Genomic DNA, 21,873 nt, shown 5'->3' with positions numbered 1-21,873 from the left:
CTTGTCATGAATCTCTGTTTGTCTGTTATATTCATTTGTTGCTTTTAGGTTTATATCCCACAAATAAGTGATATCATGTGATTTTCAACCTTTCTGTCTGGCTTATTTCTCTTAGTATGATTATTTCAAGGTCTATCCATGTTGTTGCAAATGGCAGTATTTCATCTCTTCTTATGGCTGAGTAATATTCCATTGTATATATGCACCACAGCTTCTTTATCCAATCATCTATCATAGGATGTTTCGGTTGCTTCCATGTCCTGGCCACTGTGAATACTGCTGTGAACATTGGTGTGCAAATACGTTCTTTGGGTTTTTAAGTTGTATTTAGTGGAGAGCTTGTCTGAATTACTTACTGCCTCTGGTATTATTGGAAGTGAAAAATCAGGACAAGTTTTTTAACCTGTTACTTAAACTGTGTTTCCATTTTTGTCATATGTTTTTGAGATTTTTAAATGAGGTAACACATAATGTGCTTGTAATAGCACCTGACGCATAGAAAATGCTCAGTTTATTATTTCATTAATTTGAGAACATTGGAATTTGTTGTTCTTCAAAACATTTCCAAATATGAATTAACCCATTTATTGCCCAAAGTAATTGGCAGGGATTATGAATGATTTACAAATAACATTCATATTGACTCATCTTTCTGTCAACCCTGATTTAGGTCAATGAAACTTTTCCCCCTTGATGTTTTTAAGACTCTGTGATACAAGGGACATTTAATTTTATCTAAAACTAGATGATGACCCTGATATCTATGTGTGTATATATGTAAATTGTATATGTGAATATATAAAGACTGATAAGCCCTGATGTGTGCATATGCATATATACATGTATAAAGACTAAGAGAAACTATTTTAATTATTTAAAATATGGTCTTTTGTTGATAAAATAATTGGGCTGGAGCTAAGAAGAACAAAATGAAGTAAATTGGCATCTTGTTTTAAATGTTTTTGAATTCTGAAAATCTGAAAAAGTTTTTCTAATTATCTTTTTTTCATGCTTAAAATAGAAGATAATTATAAAACCTTTGTTTTACCTTATTTTTAAAATCGATCGAGTTCTTGGACTAGGTAGGACTATGAAGTAGACAAGAGAAAATGATAGTAAGAACAAGTAGCTGAACTTTAGTAAGTCTGGCGATGGCTGCTTTAGCAGTCCAGGTACATGAAAAACAAATATAGCTCTCAGTGTAACTCTTGAAAGTTGTATGACATATACTATTTCTGTATTCCACAGATATGCATCTTTCAGAGTGTATTTGATTTTCCTTCTTTGGCCTGCACCTAATTTTTGTGCAGAGGAAATTTAACTTAATCTGTTTTGCATCGACATTCAACCCATCAATACAATACTCAGTTTTCTCAGTGCATTTTCCCTTTACGTAAAATGAAACAGTCATAATGCATCAAGGCTTAAAGTAATCCAAAATAAATTTCTTTTGAGGTGTAGAGAGGTATATGGCAATTTGGAAGTTTTCGTAAGTTTTAAATAAAGTTTCCTTTTTGGAAATTGCTGCATCCCATTCCTTTGGTTTAATGTCTTTTTAATTTTCTTATGTTATTATTTGTTTGTCTTAAATTTACTTTAAGGTAATTATTTTCATGATTTTGTTTTCTAGGTTAACAGAACCTTCTGGATATTTAACAGATGGTCCAATTAACTATAAGTATAAAACTAAATGTACATGGCTAATCGAAGGATAGTAAGTATACAGTTTGGGTTAAATTATTTTTTTTTGAAATGATAAAGAAAGGATCATATCAACGTTAAAATATTAAAATATAACAACCTTATAATTATGTAGCTTATTCGGTTGCTTCTTATTTGAAAACATTCACAATATTTTTATGGGATTTACAACTTTTAGATATCACATTTAATATAAATTACAGTATCCCTTCCCTTGGGATTATAGTTTGATTTTCCCATATATTTTATTTTTGAATTATGTTAGTGCATCATTAAATAAAACAGGCATTTTTGACTTGTTTTAAGCATCTTATTATGGAATTTGAAAACTCCATAAAGTATATAAAAATATTCCATACTGAATTATGCCATTGGTTCATACTAGTCAGTATTTTAATTCCAAAGATGTTAAAAAAGATAACATTTTGTAGAAGAGAGAGTTATCATTTTAGAGGTATTTTTCAATAATCAAGGCTTGAGACTGAAGTTATCTATTTAAACCTATTATGACTGGATTATAAATGAGTTGATATGAATAATTTTCGTATCATTTTATTATTTTTAAAGAGTGTAATTGGAAGACTAGTTTTTTGGGGGGTTATTTTAGAAATGTTTTAGAACTTCAAAGTTATAAATTCCCTATGTACCTTTGGTCTCATTTTGTTTATTTGTTAATAGTATATTGAGACCTTTCAATTAAAATTTGAAGATCTTATTAGGGCCTCTAGTTAAATGTTGTATAGGAATAAGGAAACTTCTTGAGTGTTGAATTTTAAAAATCAACTTTATTTAAGTACAGTTTGCATGCAATAAAATGCACCCATATTAAATGTACAGTTCAATAAAGTTTCAACAGTGTATACAATCTGTGTAATCTTCATCTTAATGAAAACTTAGAACATTTCCTGTTGACTAAGTTTTAGAAAATTGATGTTACATATGTATGGCCTGTTAATAGATTTGGAAGTTGCAGGTCATGTTTTACGAATTGGCTATGACTACTTATAAATCTTTTACAGTGGTGACTTAACGATTTGTAACAAAATTATTTATAAATAAGTTTTTAATAAAATACTCTAAGATTTCTTCAGACTGTGCTTTGCATATTACATATTAATTAAAAATATTTTAATTTTTTCAGTCCAAATGCAGTATTAAGATTAAGATTCAATCATTTTGCTACAGAATGTAGCTGGGATCATATGTATGTTTATGATGGAGATTCAATATATGCACCTTTAATAGCTGTACTTAGGTGAGTAATTATGTTTAAGTGATGAGCTTAGAGTTGTAGAAAAGTAACTATATATAATTTGTTAATTTGTTGTACTACAACAATTTTGCAGAGATATAGATGGTGTAATTTCAAAGATGGTTATACTACTATTTTGCAACTGTGACTTTCAACTTAGGTATAAATATAAAGTGTAAATATTGATATAGCAAACATAAGTACTATATTAGAAATATAGATTTCTTAAAGATCCTTTATTCTGGCTGTATATTGTTTATTCTTTCAAAGCGATTTGAATATGTTTTCAGAACTATGTGAGCTCTAGCTGACAAAATAAATAGGTATCTATATTTTATAGTTGTCTATTTTAGTAAAATGATATAATTTTAAATTCATTAAAAAAGGTTAAGGTATGCATTATGTAATGATTTAATAAAGAAGCTGTGTCTTTCACTTCTCAAAATTTGAGAATTTTGGTGACTTTAAAATATTTTATTAGGTAGTCAGACTTAATTTGAAAATCGTAGCATTTTCAGTATCAATTTAAAAATCTTTTCTATGTATGTATATACGAATTATTATAAAATGTTTTGTGAATAGGATAAAATATATTAGACAGGAAAGATTTTGACCATGTAGAGTAGACTTTTTATAACTAATATGATTACTGCTCAGTTACTCATTACAGTATTCCTTATTTTTTTATTTATACAGTGTCTCTTACATGTTCAGTCATTGTTAAAAATTTAAACATAGATAAAAGTTTATTGTTAAATATAGATACAATTTTCTGTTTTTTATTTATACTATTTATGTTGCAAATACTCTGTTTATCAGAACTGTGAACTATTATTTTTTTGCACAAACAGGTACGGACTTGTATTTTCAAATGATTATTTAGAGTGACTCCTTGGGAGCTTAGGCACTTGTTCTGTGATATTCTTATTGCTCAAAATACTTTTAGAACTTAATTTTTGAATTGTTTGAAAATTATGTAAATGGTTAGCTACGAATAGCCCTTCATCTAAGGGCAATAGAAAATGGAGTAGCCTTGTGAATAATTACGTTGTAAGATAATTCATCATGACGGTTAGATAAGATCTTGAGTTTGTACCTTTATTTTTAGCAATTTAGATGTCACTCTGCTATTATTACTCTATTTTTATGACACTGTTGACTGACCATCATTTAGATGTGTGCCTTTTCACTGTTTTTCTAGTAGTTGTAATGACTTTGCATTAATTAACAGTGGTCCATTAACACTTTTACCAACCCTTTTCTTGACACGAAAGGAACCTTTTGTAAGATAATTAGCAGGATGGGATTTAATATATGATTATGGAGATAGAACAAGTGACTTTTCATTAGCAAGTGTTTCTGTTAGCTATCCTGAGGGAAATGGAAAAGTCATGTTTATTGAATATCCACTTGACGCTAAGCACTGTAGTAGGCAGTTTAAATGTCATCTAATCCTTACAAGGATCTTGGAAGAATTACTGTTATCCCCATTTTACAGTTGAGAAAGTTGAGATTCAGAGAAATTAAGTTGAGATTCAGAGAGATTAAGTCCTGGCTCTACCACCTAGTATAAAAATTAAGTTTTATACTAGGTGGTAGAGCCAGGATTAGGACTTTGACAGTCTCCTGACTTAAAAACTGTTTGTATTTTATCTTGCTAAGAATTCCGAATCTAATTGTCCATTCTATTCCAATTGCATAAGTATTTGCTATTTGACAAACATTTGAAAACCTGCTCAATTCCAGAGACTGTCATAAGCCTGGGGTTGTAGGAAGGAATAAAATATAGGCTATTGCAATGACGTCAGATACCAACTACCTGGAGTTGGGCCAAACTTACAGGTTCAGAGCACAGGCCTCCATAAAACTATCCTTAGTTCAGACACCAGCTGCAAGTTCAGGGGTCCCCAGGCCACTCACCCTTCTGACCAGCTGGCTACAAATTTAGGGGTTCATGCTATCCTGTCAAGTTCAATAATTCTCTAAAATGACTCACTGGACTCAGGAAAGCACTATACTTATCATTATAATTTTATTATAAAGGATAAAAGTCAGAACCAGCCAAATGAAGAGACATGTAGGGAGAGGCCTTGGAGGGTCATAAAGAAACTTCTGTGTCCTCAGGACGTGATACTCTCTCAGCACATCCATGTGTATCGCCATGCAGGAAGCTCACCTGAGCTACGGATGTCCAGAGTTTTTATTGGGGTTTCACAGTGCAGCTATGATTGGTGGAATGATTGGCCAGACTCGCTCTCTAGTGCCCCTCCTTTTCTCTGGAAGTCACATTAATTTCTTGTCAAAGCCCCAACCTTTTAAAAGTTCCCTGGAGAGCTTGTCTTTTACTAGTTAACTTTTATTCCTAGTCTTTGGGGGCCCCGGGTCAAAGTGAGCTTGGCTTTAAGTGAAGATTTATATATGAATTAAGTAAAAGCCCACCCTATAGTATTTTGACAGGAAGGATAGCAGGACAACAGGGCGAAATGGGACAGTGTCATCTAAATGTAAGACTATAAGAAGGAGTGTGGTGGCAGGAGAGTAGGTGTCAGCCTGTTGGCAGCAGTAGACCTAATTGGGTGAGAAATGGATAGAAACTCGTTTTAGATTTATCCTCCTTCTAGGCGTTCATTTCAGCATGGTACTTGGTGACTATGAGAAGAATATTTTCGAGTAAATTTTATGTGGTTAACAGTTATGTATATTAATATATACAACGTTCAATTTTGCTCTCTTACAGTGGTTTGATAGTCCCTGAAATAAGGGGAAATGAAACTGTGCCTGAAGTTGTTACAACATCTGGCTATGCACTGTTACATTTTTTTAGTGATGCTGCATATAATCTAACTGGTTTCAACATTTTTTATTCGTAAGTATATTTTTAAAGTTCCATTTGGTGATGATTCTTATAATTTGACTTAAAAGAGTTTATTGTTTTTGTAACTGTCTTATATAGGAGGAGCGGTCTAGTGTGTTACATTTCAAAATATATAGGATCTTTTCCTAAGTGACATAAAACCTTAATAACATGCCTCAAAATACTGTCTAAGCTTGTATTAGGATAAATTCTAAGCCTCAGGACATTATGCTCACATAAATTTGATTGAAACTTATTTACAAAATTTAAAATTGTTTGTTGGTAAGTGATTAAGTATCTAGAATCAGCAATTATAGGATTAATTTGTCTCAAGTATTTGTGCAAAGAGCATAAATATATAGTAGAATGTAATTGGTTAAGAGGCCTTAAAATTTGACAAACATCTCATTTCCATATAACTGTATGTAGGTGATAGCATGCTGTTTAAATATTATATAACCAAGTTATATCTTGGTTTCTTACGTAGTTTCTTATATAGTTTCAGGTCTTCATGAATTTAATTTTTTTCCGTAAAATATATATTCAAAACATTTGAGTACTTAAGTCTTTATAAAGCATTCTGCTTGGAACTGTGCATATCTTGCAGATGTTGAGTGTGTGGTCCTTGGAAGTTTGGAGTCTTGGTAGCCAAGTAAACTCATTGGATGAACTAAGGTCAACTGCAAGTAAATGTAACCGAATTGCATTAGGGGTAAAAGGGTACACAGTTTAGTAGAAGTCTCATTGTGAAATTGTGTTAAATGCAGTATATAAGACAACATAAAAATGATAAAGCTCATTGTTATCAACCCAAATCATTTTTCAATTATCTTGAATTTGAATATATATGAATTATCTTCTACAGAATCAATTCTTGTCCTAACAATTGCTCCGGTCATGGGAAGTGTACAACTAGTATCTCTGTTCCGAGTCAAGTATATTGTGAATGTGACAAATACTGGAAGGGTGAAGCGTGTGACATTCCTTACTGTAAAGCCAATTGCGGTAGTCCAGATCATGGTTACTGTGACCTAACAGGAGAAAAACTGTGTGTCTGCAATGATAGTTGGCAAGGTAAGATTGTATGGTGTGATGGCTTTTGAAACATTCGTTTATGTATCTGATAGATTAAAACAAATCTGCAGTCATCTGTTTTGCTATTGTTTGCAACACCCAAATCTCACATTATTTGTTTTACTTTTAGAATGTTCAGTTAACAACCAGTTAACTTCTTAATAGTGTGCTTCTTCACAAATAGAATTGGTAAGATTTTGTCTACCTGCTGTTTTGAGAATCAGGTGAAGTTATATATGAAGCTCTTTTTAAATTGTAGGTGTGTGATCATTATGATCATTTGTAATTTTTCGTTGAATCCTTAAAGATTTGATGAATTTATGAATTTAATGCATGGTGCATTTAGATTTGATTTTTGGTGGGTAAGTAGTTTAAATAGTTTATTGCAAAAATAGATACGAATCTTCAAGGTATTACAGCAAATTAAACTTATATCTTAGGAAAGACTGACCTCTTGTGGCTATTTTTAAAAGAGCATAAAATTTTTAAAAGTAGAAGATAGAGTATTTATTTTAGCTGCTCATTGCAAAAGATTCCTGGGAAAGAATTTCTAAACATTATTAATGAGTATCTATTATTAAAGATTAATTTTAGATTACATTGGTTTTTAGTTTACTTAAGTATTTGGGTATTAAATTGTAAATTTTGTCATTGTGGAATTAAATGAAGAGGTAGGCCTGCTATCCATATACTTAACTATCTGTAGCTTACTTTGTGCTAATTGTATTGACATACTGAGAGCTTAATTTGTGCCAAGATATTAATCCTGTTGGTAGAGGGAACTTTGACTCAGGAAATACATGTTCTGAAGTTATATGACCATATATTGTAATAATACAGTCTTGCGTTTGTTGCTATCAACCCCATTTAAGTAGAAACCAAAGGGAATGTGGTCCTAGTGTATAAGTTGTATTCATCATTCTTGAGATAACTTTTAAAAAACATGTTATTGAGTATGCTGAATACTTCAAGGAATTATTTTAGGCTTTGTATAAATGATCCCATCTTAAACCCATGTCATTTCATTAAAAAAAATTACTCCAACCACACAAAGTGCCAGTGATTACTTATTGAATTGCATTGATGATGATGACAGATACAGATTTCTCAGTATCTTAATTATATGGTCATGTATTTTATTAAGTGGCTATTTTAATAATCTGTGACCTTCTAAAAAGTGTCTTGAGGTATATATTTTTTAATTTCAGTCTTGAAACTAAAATAATGTCCTTTTCTAAGGAGATAATAGTATATCAAGAATACATTTAAAATAAGGCCCGAGATAGAGAGGTACAACTTATAAGCATAATGTTTTTCAAACTGCTCTTCAACTGCTGTTAGTCTCCATTTTATTTCAACAGTCTTGAAATCAAAGAGGGTATACTTTTGTATAATGCTGTTCTCTGTGAACATATCTGCCTTTTTTTGTTCTTTACTTTTATCAATCCTTTGAAATGCTTTATTTTCTGGAAGTTTTGTAATAGAGATCTGGTTCAAGATGTTATCTTTTGTTTTTCTGTCTTTTGTTCACTGGCCTTTCACATATTCTCTTCAGTAATGCCTCAAATAATAAAAATTCCTGATTCTTATATATCTAAGCAGATGGAAATGGGGAGCAAAAGCAAAATGATAATACGAATAGTTTTATATGTAGAGAGAGATGTTTTTTATAAATTATCAAATATGTAGAAATCAGACACATTTTATACCATTATTAATTCTTAATAATTAAAGAATTGATCTCTGAATTGATGTCGGTGTTTTGAGGATGGAGTGCTTGGCGAAAGAGATATTATGCTGCTTCAAGACAGACGATGTGCCGGTTGGTTCCTTTGAGCCTCAGACCCGATCCCTGATTCTGTATTGAAGGAAGCACAGCTTAAAGTAGTTAGGATTGTGACCAAAATCATTAGGGGGAAAATGAGGTTTTTATTTCAGATATGTAGAATGAGTAGGAATCATTGAGGGAAAAAAGAGATTTGTTTCTAGGACATCTGGGGAATGATCAAAGAACTAGAGGTATTTGAAAATGAGAGCTAAGGAGGCAATCTTAATGAAATTCAAAATCTGGCAGGATTTTTTTTTAATGTATTTGGAACTGGATTCTTTGGTTAAAAATAAGAGATTGTTGCTACCTCCGTTATATTTTATCCTTTTATATTGGTTAACTTTAGTTGTTCTGTTTGGTTCTATGCTAGTATACAAGAAAGTGTAAGTGTTCCTTTCTAGAAATTGAGATTTTATTAAGAGAACAGAGAGGAAAAGCCTAGCTTTATAGTAAGTCTTAGATTCCCTTCCTGACATTTCTCTGGTGCTTGTCCCACCTGGTCTTTCTGTCTCCTTGCTTTCTGAATTTAGTTTTTCTGTGTAGCACCTCCGGAGACTTTCGCTCAGCCATCATATGCTTTTACCCCTCTGAACTTTCTCATCTAAGTCTTTCTTCCTTAACTATCTGTTTTTATCTTTTTACCATTTGAAGCACTTTTCCAAATTACATAGGAGTGTGTGTTAAGGATAGACGGCACCATTAAAGTCGATTGCCCCCTTTTCTTGTAGAAAGCACTTACAGAGACTGAAAGCTGAAATAATAGTGGATATAGGAAATGCCAATTGCAGCCTTTTGAAAAGCACACAAGTTTATTGTATAATGTTTAGTTTTGTCATAATGCATAGTCGTCAATGATATATGCATATTAATTAGCTTAATTAAAGGTTAGGGAACTATGTGGACTCATTTGCTTCTGTGACATTTTTCACATAATACAATTTAAGTCTTAACAAGTCACAGGAGGGACAAAGGCAACTTTGAAAAGCATTTTTTCTTTTAATATGACTTCTAAACATTGGGATAGATGAAGAATTTTTTAGAAGACATCGAAATCAAGATGTAACAAATTTTATTTATGTTCATATGTAAAGAATACAGTAGAACATTAATTTTCAAAGCAGACTCCAAGGTGTGATATTTCCTCCACCCTCTAATCAGCTCCTTAACAGAGTGGCTCCAGATTTCTCTCTTACATAACTTAAAAAATAATCTGAATCCCTTGAAGGCTTTGATTGTAAGCAACAGAAATGTTCTGGCTTACTTGAGCAGAAAAGGTAGTTATTGGAAGGTATGCCAGAGAATACTATCTCCCAGCATTCATTCTTCCCTTCTTTTTTTTTTTTTTAAATTTAATTTTATTATTAGTTTCAGGAATACAGTACATTAGTTAGACATTTATATAGTTTACTGTATCTTTCCTCTGGGTCTACACCTAGCCGTTACATTAATGCTAACTACATTCCTTATGCTGTGCTCCCCATCCACGTGACCATCTATCAACTACTAATTTGTACTTCTTTAACCCTTCACCCTTTTCTTCCAGCCCCCCAATCTCCCTCCCCTCTGGCTGTCACCAGATTGTCCTCTATATTTGTGAGTCTGTTTTTGATTAGTTTGCTCTTTTTGTTCCTTAGATTCCACATATAAGTGAAATCATATGGTATTTATCTTTCTCAGTCTGACCTTTTTCACTCAGCATAACCTCTAGATCTATCCATGTCATTGCGAATGGTAGGATTTCATTTTTTTCTTAATGACTGAGTAATATTCCATTGTATATCTGAACCATAACTTCTTCATCCAGTCGTCTGTTGATGGGCATTTAGGTTGCTTCCATATCTTGGCTATTGTAAATTGTGCTGCCATGAATATTGGAGCACATAGATCTTTACAAATTATTGTTTTGGTTTTCTTTGGATAAATACCCAGAAGTGCATTTCTTTCTTTTTAATAGAGTTCACCCAGCTTTTTGGCTCAGCACGTGACCTTCTAACTAGGAACCACATTTCTCAGCCTTCCTTGCAGCTAGTCTGGCGTTTGTTCTAGGGTTGGGTGAATAGGTTGTGCGTGAAAGTGCCATGGGGAATTTTAGAATATCAAGGTCTTCCCCAGTGGCCAGTAAAGGGCAATAACTACAGTAACCGGTAGCACTTGCCCACTTGCCTCTAGAATGTTTCATGAGAGAGAAATTAACTTTTAGCTTATTTAAGCAACTTATTTTTAGTTCTCTTAACCTGTACCCTAATTCATACAAAAGGATATTATTGAGTAGCTCACAAAAGAGATGGGAAGACAGGAAAAAACCTTGGTTGGAAACAGAACCTTGATTGGGTACAACAGAAATCTAAGTGGGTAGGATCACAGCAAAGATGGAGCCATGGGAAAGTTGGTTAGGATATTCCTGTCACCGCCACCACTGCCATCCTCACTGTGGATACTGCATACCGCAGGCATGGATAGAAAGAATCCTATATTGTTCCCACATCTTCGTATCACTTCTGCAGATTTGAAGTCCTGCTTGGTAGCATCTCTTGGCTAAACCTAGCTCTTAACCTACACCTTGCTGCCTTGAGATATAGAAGTAGAGAATTTAACTTTTCTGATTTGTGTAGTGGGAAGGGATCCTGTTTCTGAAAAAAATTCACACTTAAGGGATTTTCCCAAACATAAGAAGAGGGTTCAAATGATTGGAATCTCCTAAACAAATAAAAATCTAAATAAAATATTTTAAAGTATAGATTGCTGCCGTAATTGACAAGGAATGGGCTAAGTAGCTCTCTGTCTGCTCAGAAAAACTTTGCTACGTGGAGTAGATGGTAGGAGCAGGAGTTGAAAAAGACAAACCAGCAGGCTTCCGGGGACAATTTTTTCTTAATCCATTACGACAAAACATTTTATTCTTCTTCTATAGAAATAAAAAACAGATTCCATCTTTTATATACAAGATCATTACTTAACCATTTAAAGTTGTCCCTGTCTCTTTCCTATTCCAGAATGTCCTGCTCATTCCTATTGTTCGATCCTTTTAAATGTCTTTAGGATATGTTTTGTTTTCAGTAGTCTTTTTCAATCCAGTTCAGACACGGTTCTCACGTAAGGATTGGAGTTGGTTGTTTTCAGCCTTTAAATTATTGATTAAAAGACAGTACCTGAATATGTAAATCATGTAATTTGATAGTTTTGTATAGTGCCTTTGATTCTTTATTTAAAGTCATGCTTTATTTGGACCTATTTCAGTTTCTGTATGTTCTTTGTCCTTTACAATTTTAAGGCCTTCTTTGATTCTAAACTTACTCCTAGAAAAGCTTCACCTCATTTACCTTGTAAGACTAGGTCAAATCTTCCTGTTACATGCATTTATAGGATGGATGCCTTTTAAATATATAGCATTTATCATATTTATGTTTGTGCGATTCTTCGATTATCTTTCCTATGGAATATAAACTCTGTGAGGTTAAGAATGATTATGTTTTGATTACCTTTGTATCTCCAGCACCTTCTGGTAGTGCCTGATATGTAGTAGCCACTCAATTTTTTTTTTCTTTTTCAGTTGAAGGAATTAATTAGACATATATTAGTTTGGTAGTATAGTGATATGTGGACATTCAAATACAGATGTCTTAGCCTAGTACTCCAATAAATGATGTAATTTACTCGATATATGAAACATAATTTTAAATATTGAGAGAAAATAGAAATTGAGCATCTGGTTCTTAGATCCTTTGTCTTGTATTTGTTTCATTCAATCCTTTGGTTTTAGATTTTAGTATTTGCCATTGGGTGGCAGTATTGACTATCAGAACACACACTTAGACTCCATGTATTATTTAAGTTGTAAAAGCTTGATAATTTTGTTCATTTTAGAAAAATATGAAAATTTTTTAAACTCAAACTCATGAATATTTTATCCTAAAGTATCTTTTTCTGGGTTAGTCATATAACATATTAAGAAACAATTACTTTAGGATAGCGTATAAATATTCATGAGAATATAGGTTGCTTTGAAGAATTTCACAGGATAGCTTATATTTTTCCTTTAGAAATTTAATAATAATAAACATGATCTCTTTATTTAACTTTTTGAAGAGACAAGAGACATGTAGTATACTAGATTAAATTCTTCTCTTTTAGTTCATTTCTCTACCTAGCAAAAACAGCAGATCTAACTTTTTGCAAGAGCCAATAAAATTAAGTCTTTATTCCTAACCTACTTGAAAAGGTGACTGTTTAAAAATAAAACTAGCTCTAGGAATACAACAAGCCTTACTTGCTAATTCATTCGTTTATTGTGTTCGCAATTTTTTGAGCTTTTAATTGCTAGGCACTATCCTAGGTCCTGTGGATAAACTGTGGAACAAAGATAACAAAGATCCTTGTGGATCTTTCAGTCAAGTTAGACAGATAATAAATATAACGTATTTATATTAAGTATAGTATATTAGAAAGGGATAAGTGCAAAGGAAGAAGAAAGGAGAGCCGAGAAAGGGGGAGAGAGAGATTTGGGGATGGGAATTACAATTTAGAAGAGAAAGGTTAGGTTAGGCCATATTGAGAAGGTAGTACATGAGCAAAGACATGAAACAAGCGAGGGAGTTGGTCATACAGATATTTAGGAGAAGAGCATTCCTAGCGAAGGGAGTTGTCACCGCAAAGGCCCTCAGCGAGGAGCATGCCTGGCGTGTGCAAGGATGAGCAGAAAGGCCAGCGTGCCTGCAGTTGAGTTACCGCGGGGGAGAGTCGTCCGATACGAGCTCAGAGAAGTTACAGAGCAACGGAGGCGACTGGGGATATGGAGTTGGAGTGACAGAGGGATGCAGAGAATGGAGCTAGATCGGCTAAGCCTTAGCATTGTAGGCCATTGTAAGGATCGGACATTGACCCTGAGTGAAATGAGGAGCCATTAAATAATTTTGGGCAGACGATTGATATACTCTGACTTGTTTTTTTTTTTTTTTTTAAATGCTGACTTGGTTTTGATCTTGGAATACGATGGAATTGTCATCAGCTGATATGAGGACGATTTTAGGAAAGAGGTTCAGTTTGATTTTGATGTTAAGTTTGAGATGTCTTTTAGACATCTAAGAGGAGATGATGAAAAGGCCGTTAGAAGTTCGTGGGGAGAGGTCTTTACTGTAGCTATAAATTTGTAGCTGGTTGACATAAAAATATTAAATTGGAAACTATTAATGGTACTGAGATCAGATGAGATTACCAGGGAAGTGGATAGACATAGAGAGAGAGTAGAACAAAGGATTGAGCTGTAAGTCGCAACACAATTCACAGAGTATTCTGTGCTAGACACATAGGTTCCTTCCTTATAGACGCTTACCTAACGTTAAATATTTACAACCATTTGTTTTTTGTTGCCTCTGACTTAGATAAGTAGGATAACCTGCTCTCAATGCTAGTTAACTCTATATTTGTCATCTTCAACTAACCAGAACTAGAGTCTACAAAACTTTGTTTTAGGCCTTCCACAACTCAAAAATAGTAAGTTGGAAACCACTGATCTTCACTAACAAAAGGGCAGTTTCTTTCCACCCCGTAGAAGCATCATTGACGTAAACTGTGAGAACCAAGCATTCTTGGAACAGACTTAGTGTGATGTTTATCACTCACACAGTTCACTGTACTATAAAATTAAAAAATTGTCAAAACGGCTGTGGATATTTAAAAAACACTGAAATTGATACCTGGCCTTTGGAGATTGGTTTTAATGGCCTAGAAAATGTTTAGAATAATCTCGATACTGAATCAAAATACAATTTTTCTAATGATGTTAGAAGGTAGGACTCTTGCAGTGATGTTACCTTGTTTCGCCTGTTTTTGGAGAACCTCACATTCAGTACATATATTAGAACATACAATTTCTGGAATGTTACAGTAAGTTACACATACTTCTCTTAAAATCTCCCTTCTCGGCATATTTTCCCTTTCCTGTCAGCAATTTAATTTCTTTTTGGGAAGTTGCCTTTCACTCATTGAGAGTAGTCTTGATGGCATGATATATCCAGATACCTGTCTATTCTAAGCTTGATTTTTCAGCCTCATTTTAGAATTCTCTGAATTTCCTCATATTATCCAATAAATTTCTATTTTTCCTAGCCAAAATTAGTTTCTGTGGCTTACAGCCAAAGAAATCTAACTGCCATATTAACAGTTAGAGGGTATATGTATTTTTTTCTGTTATTAGGTTTATTTTAAAATACCAAATGTGGTATCTGCAGTATTAGAGTTATTTACAGAACTGCAGCCTAACAGCCTGCATTTGATATAGTTCAAAGTTAGCAGTATTTATGTGATGTTCTCACTTGAAAGCTGCAAAGAGAAAATAAAATTTGACCTTTTAAATATGTACCTTAATAGTAAAATAAATATTTTTTTTTCATGATGGCATACATTAAATATGAATTGAAGGTACGAGACAAAACCGTATTGAAAATAATTCTAAAATTCTGGAGCAAGAGTTATCCTCCTCAAAATCCCTTATTTGACTGGATCATTTTTGGTTTCTTTTTCTGTTTTAAATGATATAAAGTAACTCCATTCAGACTTATTCTTGCTTTGAGAAATCAAAGCCTGCCGTTGAAATATTAATCACTAAAAGGGACAACATATCTGCCTCATTGTTGGAGAAGATAAAATTTTACTCCTAGGTTTTCTATTCTGCATTTTTGTATGTAACAGTTATAGTTTTTCTGGTAACATCAGAACTTAGTGTAGCAATCTATTCATAAATTTGAGGGTTCTTAGGGGAGTTGCTGTTTCACATACCTGAAGACTTTAAATTTTTACCCTTCTTTATGGAAGCAAAGTTATTTTGTAAGTTGAATCTATGTAAAGCCAATACAATTTTTAAATACTAATTTCCATTATAAAACCAGAGATAGGTTCTTTTAGAGAAACTTTTTCCAGTGCAAAATAATTAGAATACCTAGGGAAGGAAGAAAGAATGTAATTCAGTAGTTTTGGAATTGTGTTGGAAAAACTTTCAAAACTTTGTAATACTTTCTTTATCCTAGGTTTTGTCCTTTGCAGTTATTTGTCAATTGGATTTATTTGTTATTATAGGAATTTTTTTACTTATAATTTTACTGTTTTCTTTTGGCATGCATATTTATAATATCTGATAACAATAGGCTTCGTTAACCTGTAAGTCTAACCTGTAGACTTATAGTTAGTTTTCTTGTGTATAAAATGAGAGGATTGACTTAATAATAACAATAAGGTCACTATTATAAAGCTTTTATTACAGTATTAAATATTAAGTACAATTTTATCTTCACAGAATCTTATGTTTTTCTAGATGTAATCTCCATGATTAAACTGAAGCTTAGGGAAAGTTAAGTAACTCACTCAAGGTTTCACAGCTAATAAGCAGGAAAGCTAGGCGTGACTACATAGCTCATGCTCTTAATCTTTTATAGCTCTAAGGTTATTTTCATTCATTCATTCACTTGTTCACTAAATAAGTGTATACTGAGGGCAATCAGTGTATACTGAGGACAATCAGTATATCAGTTGGGGTTGTAGGCGATGTTAAGGATTTTTTATTTTAGGTGTGATGGGAAATTATCGAAAGAATTTTAAGAGGGTAGCGATCGGAGTGGATTTGTATATTTAATCATTTTGGTTGCATTGTGGAAAGTTGAATATGACAGGAAGGAAGCAAGAGCGGAAATAAAGAGACCACTTCAGAGACTATTGCAGGTGAGAGTGAATGGTGGCGTGGACTAGGATGGTAGTTGTAAAGGAAAGGATCAGTGGTTGGAGTCTGGTAGAGGTGACAGAATTTAAAAATATTTATATTTGTAAGGTACAGATACTCAGATACCAAGCAATCAAAATGGATGCTGGCCTTAGGACTGGAGCAGAATCCTAGAAGAGCCATATTATGACAGGCATTCTCTCTCTAGCTGTCAGTTGTGGAGAGGTATGGGTTATCTCGGGAGAACTGGGAAGGGGAAGCTGGGTACTTGGGCATGTGAGACAGCACCTACTTGTTGAACTATTTCCGTATTTTAGAAGTTGGAAAGGCTGAACCCCTGCGACCTAATGAATGTTAGTTTAGGATTCATTGGTGGATTAGATATGGGGTGTGGGAGAGAGAAATCAAGAATAAAATCAGTCTTTGCCCTGAGCAACTGGGTGAATAAAATTGCCATTCACTGGGATGGCAAAGTTGCAGATTTGGAGAGAAACATCAAGATTTTAGTTTTAGACATGTTAAATTTGCACTTAGACATCCAAGTGGAAATGTCATGGGGGTAGTTTGACTTTGAGTCTGGAATTCAAGAGAGCGTGTGAGGCTCTGAGAAGGATTTGAGAAGGATAAGTGTCTACATTGTATGATTATAGAATAGCCTTTGTATGATTATAGAATAGCCTTTTCCCCTCAAAAATCTGTCTCCAGCAGCCCATCACTAATGCCCAATGTGCCTTTAGGTGGCAACTGCTTTTAACTTTTTATAGCATTAGAAATTTATTTATGCTCCTCTGATTATTAAACTACACATAATCTATGGAAAAGGCAGCATATTAAATCTTTATGAAAACCTACTGTAATGTGAATTAGTTTATTACATCCTATTCAAGATAGCCGGGATCCACTTGCCTTGGACAGATTCTCATATTGATTCACAGAAGTTATGCACGGAGAGTTATGCAGAGATGTTGCATAAGGGGCCAGATTATGCAATGGTAGAAGATTTTTCATGGATTTTTTATAAAAAGAGAGTCTTGGATGGTCTTAACTGTAGATATCACTGTTAGAATTTTAATGGATGGTGAAGGCTTTGTGTGTATAAAATGTTCTTGATAGTTTTGTTTTGAATTAATATTCAGTTTAGAAATTTACACCTTAAATTATTTTAGTTATAGAATCAAGCAAGCCACAAATCATAACATCTGATTTTCCTTAAAATTATGTCATTCATAAATCATCATATTTATAAAATAATTAATTTAGAGTAAAATACAATCTGTAGAGTTTAGCTATAGACTATTCCTTCTAATAATTTCTAGAAGTTACATAAAATTTGGTAGTAAAAAAGATAGGAAGAATTTTGACAGCTGTTTTCTTTTGTGTAGAAAATTGGATATTTCAGATTAGAGTAAAATTTAAAAAATTTTCAGTTTTCTATATTAAGTAATATTTAGTTTAAATAAATGAAATTAATAAATTGAATTATTAGTGTTTTCTATAATTACCCTAACAGATCACCACAGAGTTACCATTTTGGAGGTTACAAGTGTGAAATCAGTTTTGCAGAGCCAAAATAAGGTGTCATCAGGGCCACACTCTGGAGGCTCTAAGAATATGCATATTGAATTTCCAGCTTCTAGAGCTATAGTCTCTGCGTTTCTTGCCTCCTTTTCCCTTTGTCTTCGAAACCTGTAGCACAGTATCTTGCTTCAGTGGTCATACTGCTTTCTTAGTCTGTAGTCCAGTCTCTCTCTCTTACAACGACACTCTTGATTTACATGTAGAGTCCACTTGGAAAATCTAGGATAAACTCCCCTGTTCAAGATCCTTTCATTATATCTGCTAAGTCCCTTTTGCCAGAGACGGTAAGATTCACACGTTCCAGTAATTAAGATCTAGATATCGTTGGGGGCCATTATTCAGCCTTTCACAAACCTGCTCTGAAATATTTTGCTTTAGTGCAGGTTCCGTAAAAGATAGTACTGACTTAATTATATCCCTGAGTCCGAAGAATTTTTCATGTCGCTATTCCCTATCAGACTCTTTGTCAAGTGATACCCTAGTGTTATTTGACTGCATCCAACTCTGTGCCTTTAGGTGGCAACTGCTTTTAACTTTTTATTTAGAAAGAGTTTCAAATATTTAGAAAAGTTGCAAAAATAAGAATAGCAAAGAATTTTCGAATGTCCTTTACCTAGATTCACCTATTAGTAACATTTTACCCTATTTGCTTTATTATTCCTGACTTACATGATTTAAAATAAATCTACATTTCCTTTTTAAGAAAACAAAATATGCCAGTAGATATATTCGTTATATATAATGTCCACGTGATCACATTTCTCTTCAGTTAAATTAGAGATTGACAGACGTTTCTGTGAAGGGCCATATAGTAAATATTTTTGGCTGTGTAGGCCATATGATTTCTGTTGCAACTACTGACTGTGCTTTTGCAGTGTGAAAGCACCCATAGGCAATACTTAAATGAATGAGCATGCCGTGTTCTAATTAAACTTTATTTATAGTAACAGGTAGTGGGCTGCATTTTGCTCATGGGCTGTTGTTTCCCAACCCAGTGAGTTCTAAGTGAGTTAGAACTGTATTTAAAAATTTTTTTTAAATCAGTATGTTCCTTTAATTTCTTTGATTACTAAGGAATAGTTCAATCTTTTCACTCAGAAATAAAATTTTATATGTCTGATTTAAAAGATTGTCATTATCAAAGAGATAATCTAGGGTGCTACTTAGTTGTGCCTGAAAAATACAGATTCACAGAATGTAAACTTTGAAAAGGACTTTGATGATGCACAAATGAATGCATGAGTGAGTGCACAGATAAACAAATGAAAATTGTGTAGGCTAATGTTTCTCAAAGCACCGTTCATTTGGAAGTTTTTAAATGTGATCCAATCATAATCTAAAACTTTTGATATAAGCAAATTTAAGATCAAGTGATTGATCTCATAATTAAGTAAAAATGCCACTTGAATTCAGTGCCAGCATTTGTATTGACTTTTGAGTTGGGCCAAGTAGTATACCTCATTATAGGCTAAAAAGAAAATTATTGAAATGTACTGATATTTTCCTGACAAGTGAAGTCCAATGATGATATGGCATATTATATAATTAAAAAGGTTTATAAAAAATAGAAGAAAGAAAAGTGATGGAATAATTATGTTGTCAAAATAATACAGGTATCCTAAAGTAATGTGAAAAAGGTGTTTTAAGAACTAACATAATTTTCAACCTGGAACCAATGATTTAGTTTGAGCAAAAGAACATCAACTATCATATTAAGTGAACATTTATTTTATTAGTTTTATGTTTGTTTATACATATAATTTAGAAATATACGTTGGTTTTATATTTATAAAAGAACTTTAAACATAAGGAGTTTATGTCTAGTTTTTGAGCATATTTTAGCTTTATTAGAATTAAAAATTATTTGTGAGCCTTTCAGTTTGGTAGAACCCATGGAAATGCTTCCTTTAGGAGCATTCGTTTCATTGCTTAAGTTTGGGAAACACCAATCCAGGCTCGTCCCCTGGATTTTACAGATTAAGATAGCAAGACTCATGAGTAACATCATGAATATGGATAGGAAAAGGCAGTGTTTTCAACTTACAGTATTTAAGTTATCCTGAGCTAATTAACATTTTAATTTTATGATGCACAATAATTTTTCTGTTTGAGGATAAGTCCTCCCTACTGATACCAATTTTGGTTGTTAATAATAATAATGCTAAAAATAAATATAATTTTAATATTTGTTTAGTAGTTTACAATTTACAAATGCTTTTGTTTCCACGGTCTTTTAAAAAAATTAAATACTTATAATAACCCTTAGGAGATAGATTGTTATTTTTGTTTTATAGATGAAGGCTTGATGATGGGAAGGGTAAACAGACTTACCCCAAGGTCACACTTCTAGTAAGTGACAGAACTGAGATTTGAGTACATTGTTTTCCATTCTGATATTCTAGTAGCCTACTGAAGCAAAAATGAAATTTTATACTCTTGAAATGATTCTTTTAGATTGTGATATTTATTTGAACGTATCCAATTCCGATTGTGTGTATGCTTTGATCCCCTGTAGACATTACATTTCGTGTTAGGCTTTTCCCTATAATTTATAGTTTAGACCATTTGTTATGTACCTTTATTAATATGATGAGCATAGAATTCCTGATTCTCTTAATCCATATATTCTGTTTCTATAATCTGAGGTCTTTGTCTAATGCATTGTGTTGTTTGATTTTTTTTTTTTTAAATAGGTCCTGATTGTTCTTTGAATGTTCCTTCCACTGAGTCTTACTGGATTCTACCAAATGTTAAACCCTTCAGTCCTTCTGTAGGTCGGGCTTCTCATAAAGCAGTTTTACATGGGAAATTTATGTGGGTGATTGGTGGATATACTTTTAACTACAGTTCTTTTCAAATGGTCTTGAAGTAAGTTTTTTTTTTTTTTAAGATTTTCACAATTTGTTATTTAAGCCAGATTTTATTGGTAACAAGACTATCCTAAATGTCTGTTTTTTTTTGCTGTCCAAATTTATGAATGTTTATTTTATGATAGTATCTATTTGCTACATGGAACTGATTTGAGAATCTATGAATTTAGTATATCCATAATTAAAGATTTGTCATTGTGCACATAGGGTTGTTTTGTATAAATATTTAATTACCTCTCTAGAGTGCTTTTAATAAATTCTGAGTAAGAAAATATTAACTTCAAGTAAGGCCAGACCAGGCCTGTATTAGATACTATGAATCCTGCCACATTTTATTTCTTCAGAATGAAATATAATTGTTTATATAAAAAATACTTTCAATTTGCACTGTAAATTAATTTACCTGAACTTTTTTTTACTTTGAATTTACTTTAGAAGCTTTTGTTCGGAAAACAGTGCCAGTATTATAAAACAGATCATTTACTGTTTTCTCAATAGAGATTGTCCTCTGCATGATTGGATGATAAGGGAAATCACATGGATGGCAGCTTTATCTGATTTCTTTTCAGATGGTGATTATATTTTATGAATGTTCAATAATAGAATAAAAGAGGAAATAGGAAGACTAATTTGATTATCAATGTTTTCAGTGGTGATAATCATAATATATAATAACTGGTGCGACTTGGGCATCAGCCAATCAAAACTGACCCTGGAAAGTGTACCATAATGGTGTGTACTCAATAGGTTGCTGGATTTAGAAGATAAATACACAGGATACCCAGTAAAACTTGAAATTCAGATAAACAGTGAATAATTTTTTAGTATAAGTGGGCCCTTACGATATTCTCTTTTGAATTTGTCCCAAGTAGTCCATGGGTTCTACCAATATTAAAAATTGTTTATCATTTATCTGAAATTTAGATTTAACTGGGCATCCTGCATTTTATCTGGCATTCCTACCCACTAAAAATACTAGCCCTATTAGTTTGGGTATTTAAAAATTCT

The 21,873-nt window shown here is 32.7% G+C and overlaps 1 protein-coding gene across 1 annotated transcript in view; it reads left to right on the top strand.

Annotated features, from left to right (window-relative positions):
- The window catches only part of ATRNL1 (attractin like 1), a 548,298-nt gene that overhangs the window by 18,844 nt on the left and 507,581 nt on the right, over positions 1-21,873 (top strand). The window contains exons 2-6 of the mRNA XM_006920939.3: positions 1,631-1,714; positions 2,843-2,956; positions 5,691-5,819; positions 6,673-6,881; positions 20,689-20,863. Of these exons, the coding sequence (XP_006921001.2) occupies positions 2,904-2,956; positions 5,691-5,819; positions 6,673-6,881; positions 20,689-20,863 (566 nt within the window). The 5' untranslated portion in view covers positions 1,631-1,714; positions 2,843-2,903. The remainder of the gene's footprint in view (positions 1-1,630; positions 1,715-2,842; positions 2,957-5,690; positions 5,820-6,672; positions 6,882-20,688; positions 20,864-21,873) is intronic.

The sequence above is a fragment of the Pteropus alecto genome, unplaced genomic scaffold, assembly GCF_000325575.1.
Source record: "Pteropus alecto unplaced genomic scaffold, ASM32557v1 scaffold177, whole genome shotgun sequence".
NCBI classification, from domain to species: domain Eukaryota; kingdom Metazoa; phylum Chordata; class Mammalia; order Chiroptera; family Pteropodidae; genus Pteropus; species Pteropus alecto.
Note: the sequence above shows the minus strand (reverse complement) of the source record. Positions and strands in the feature narration are given on the sequence as shown.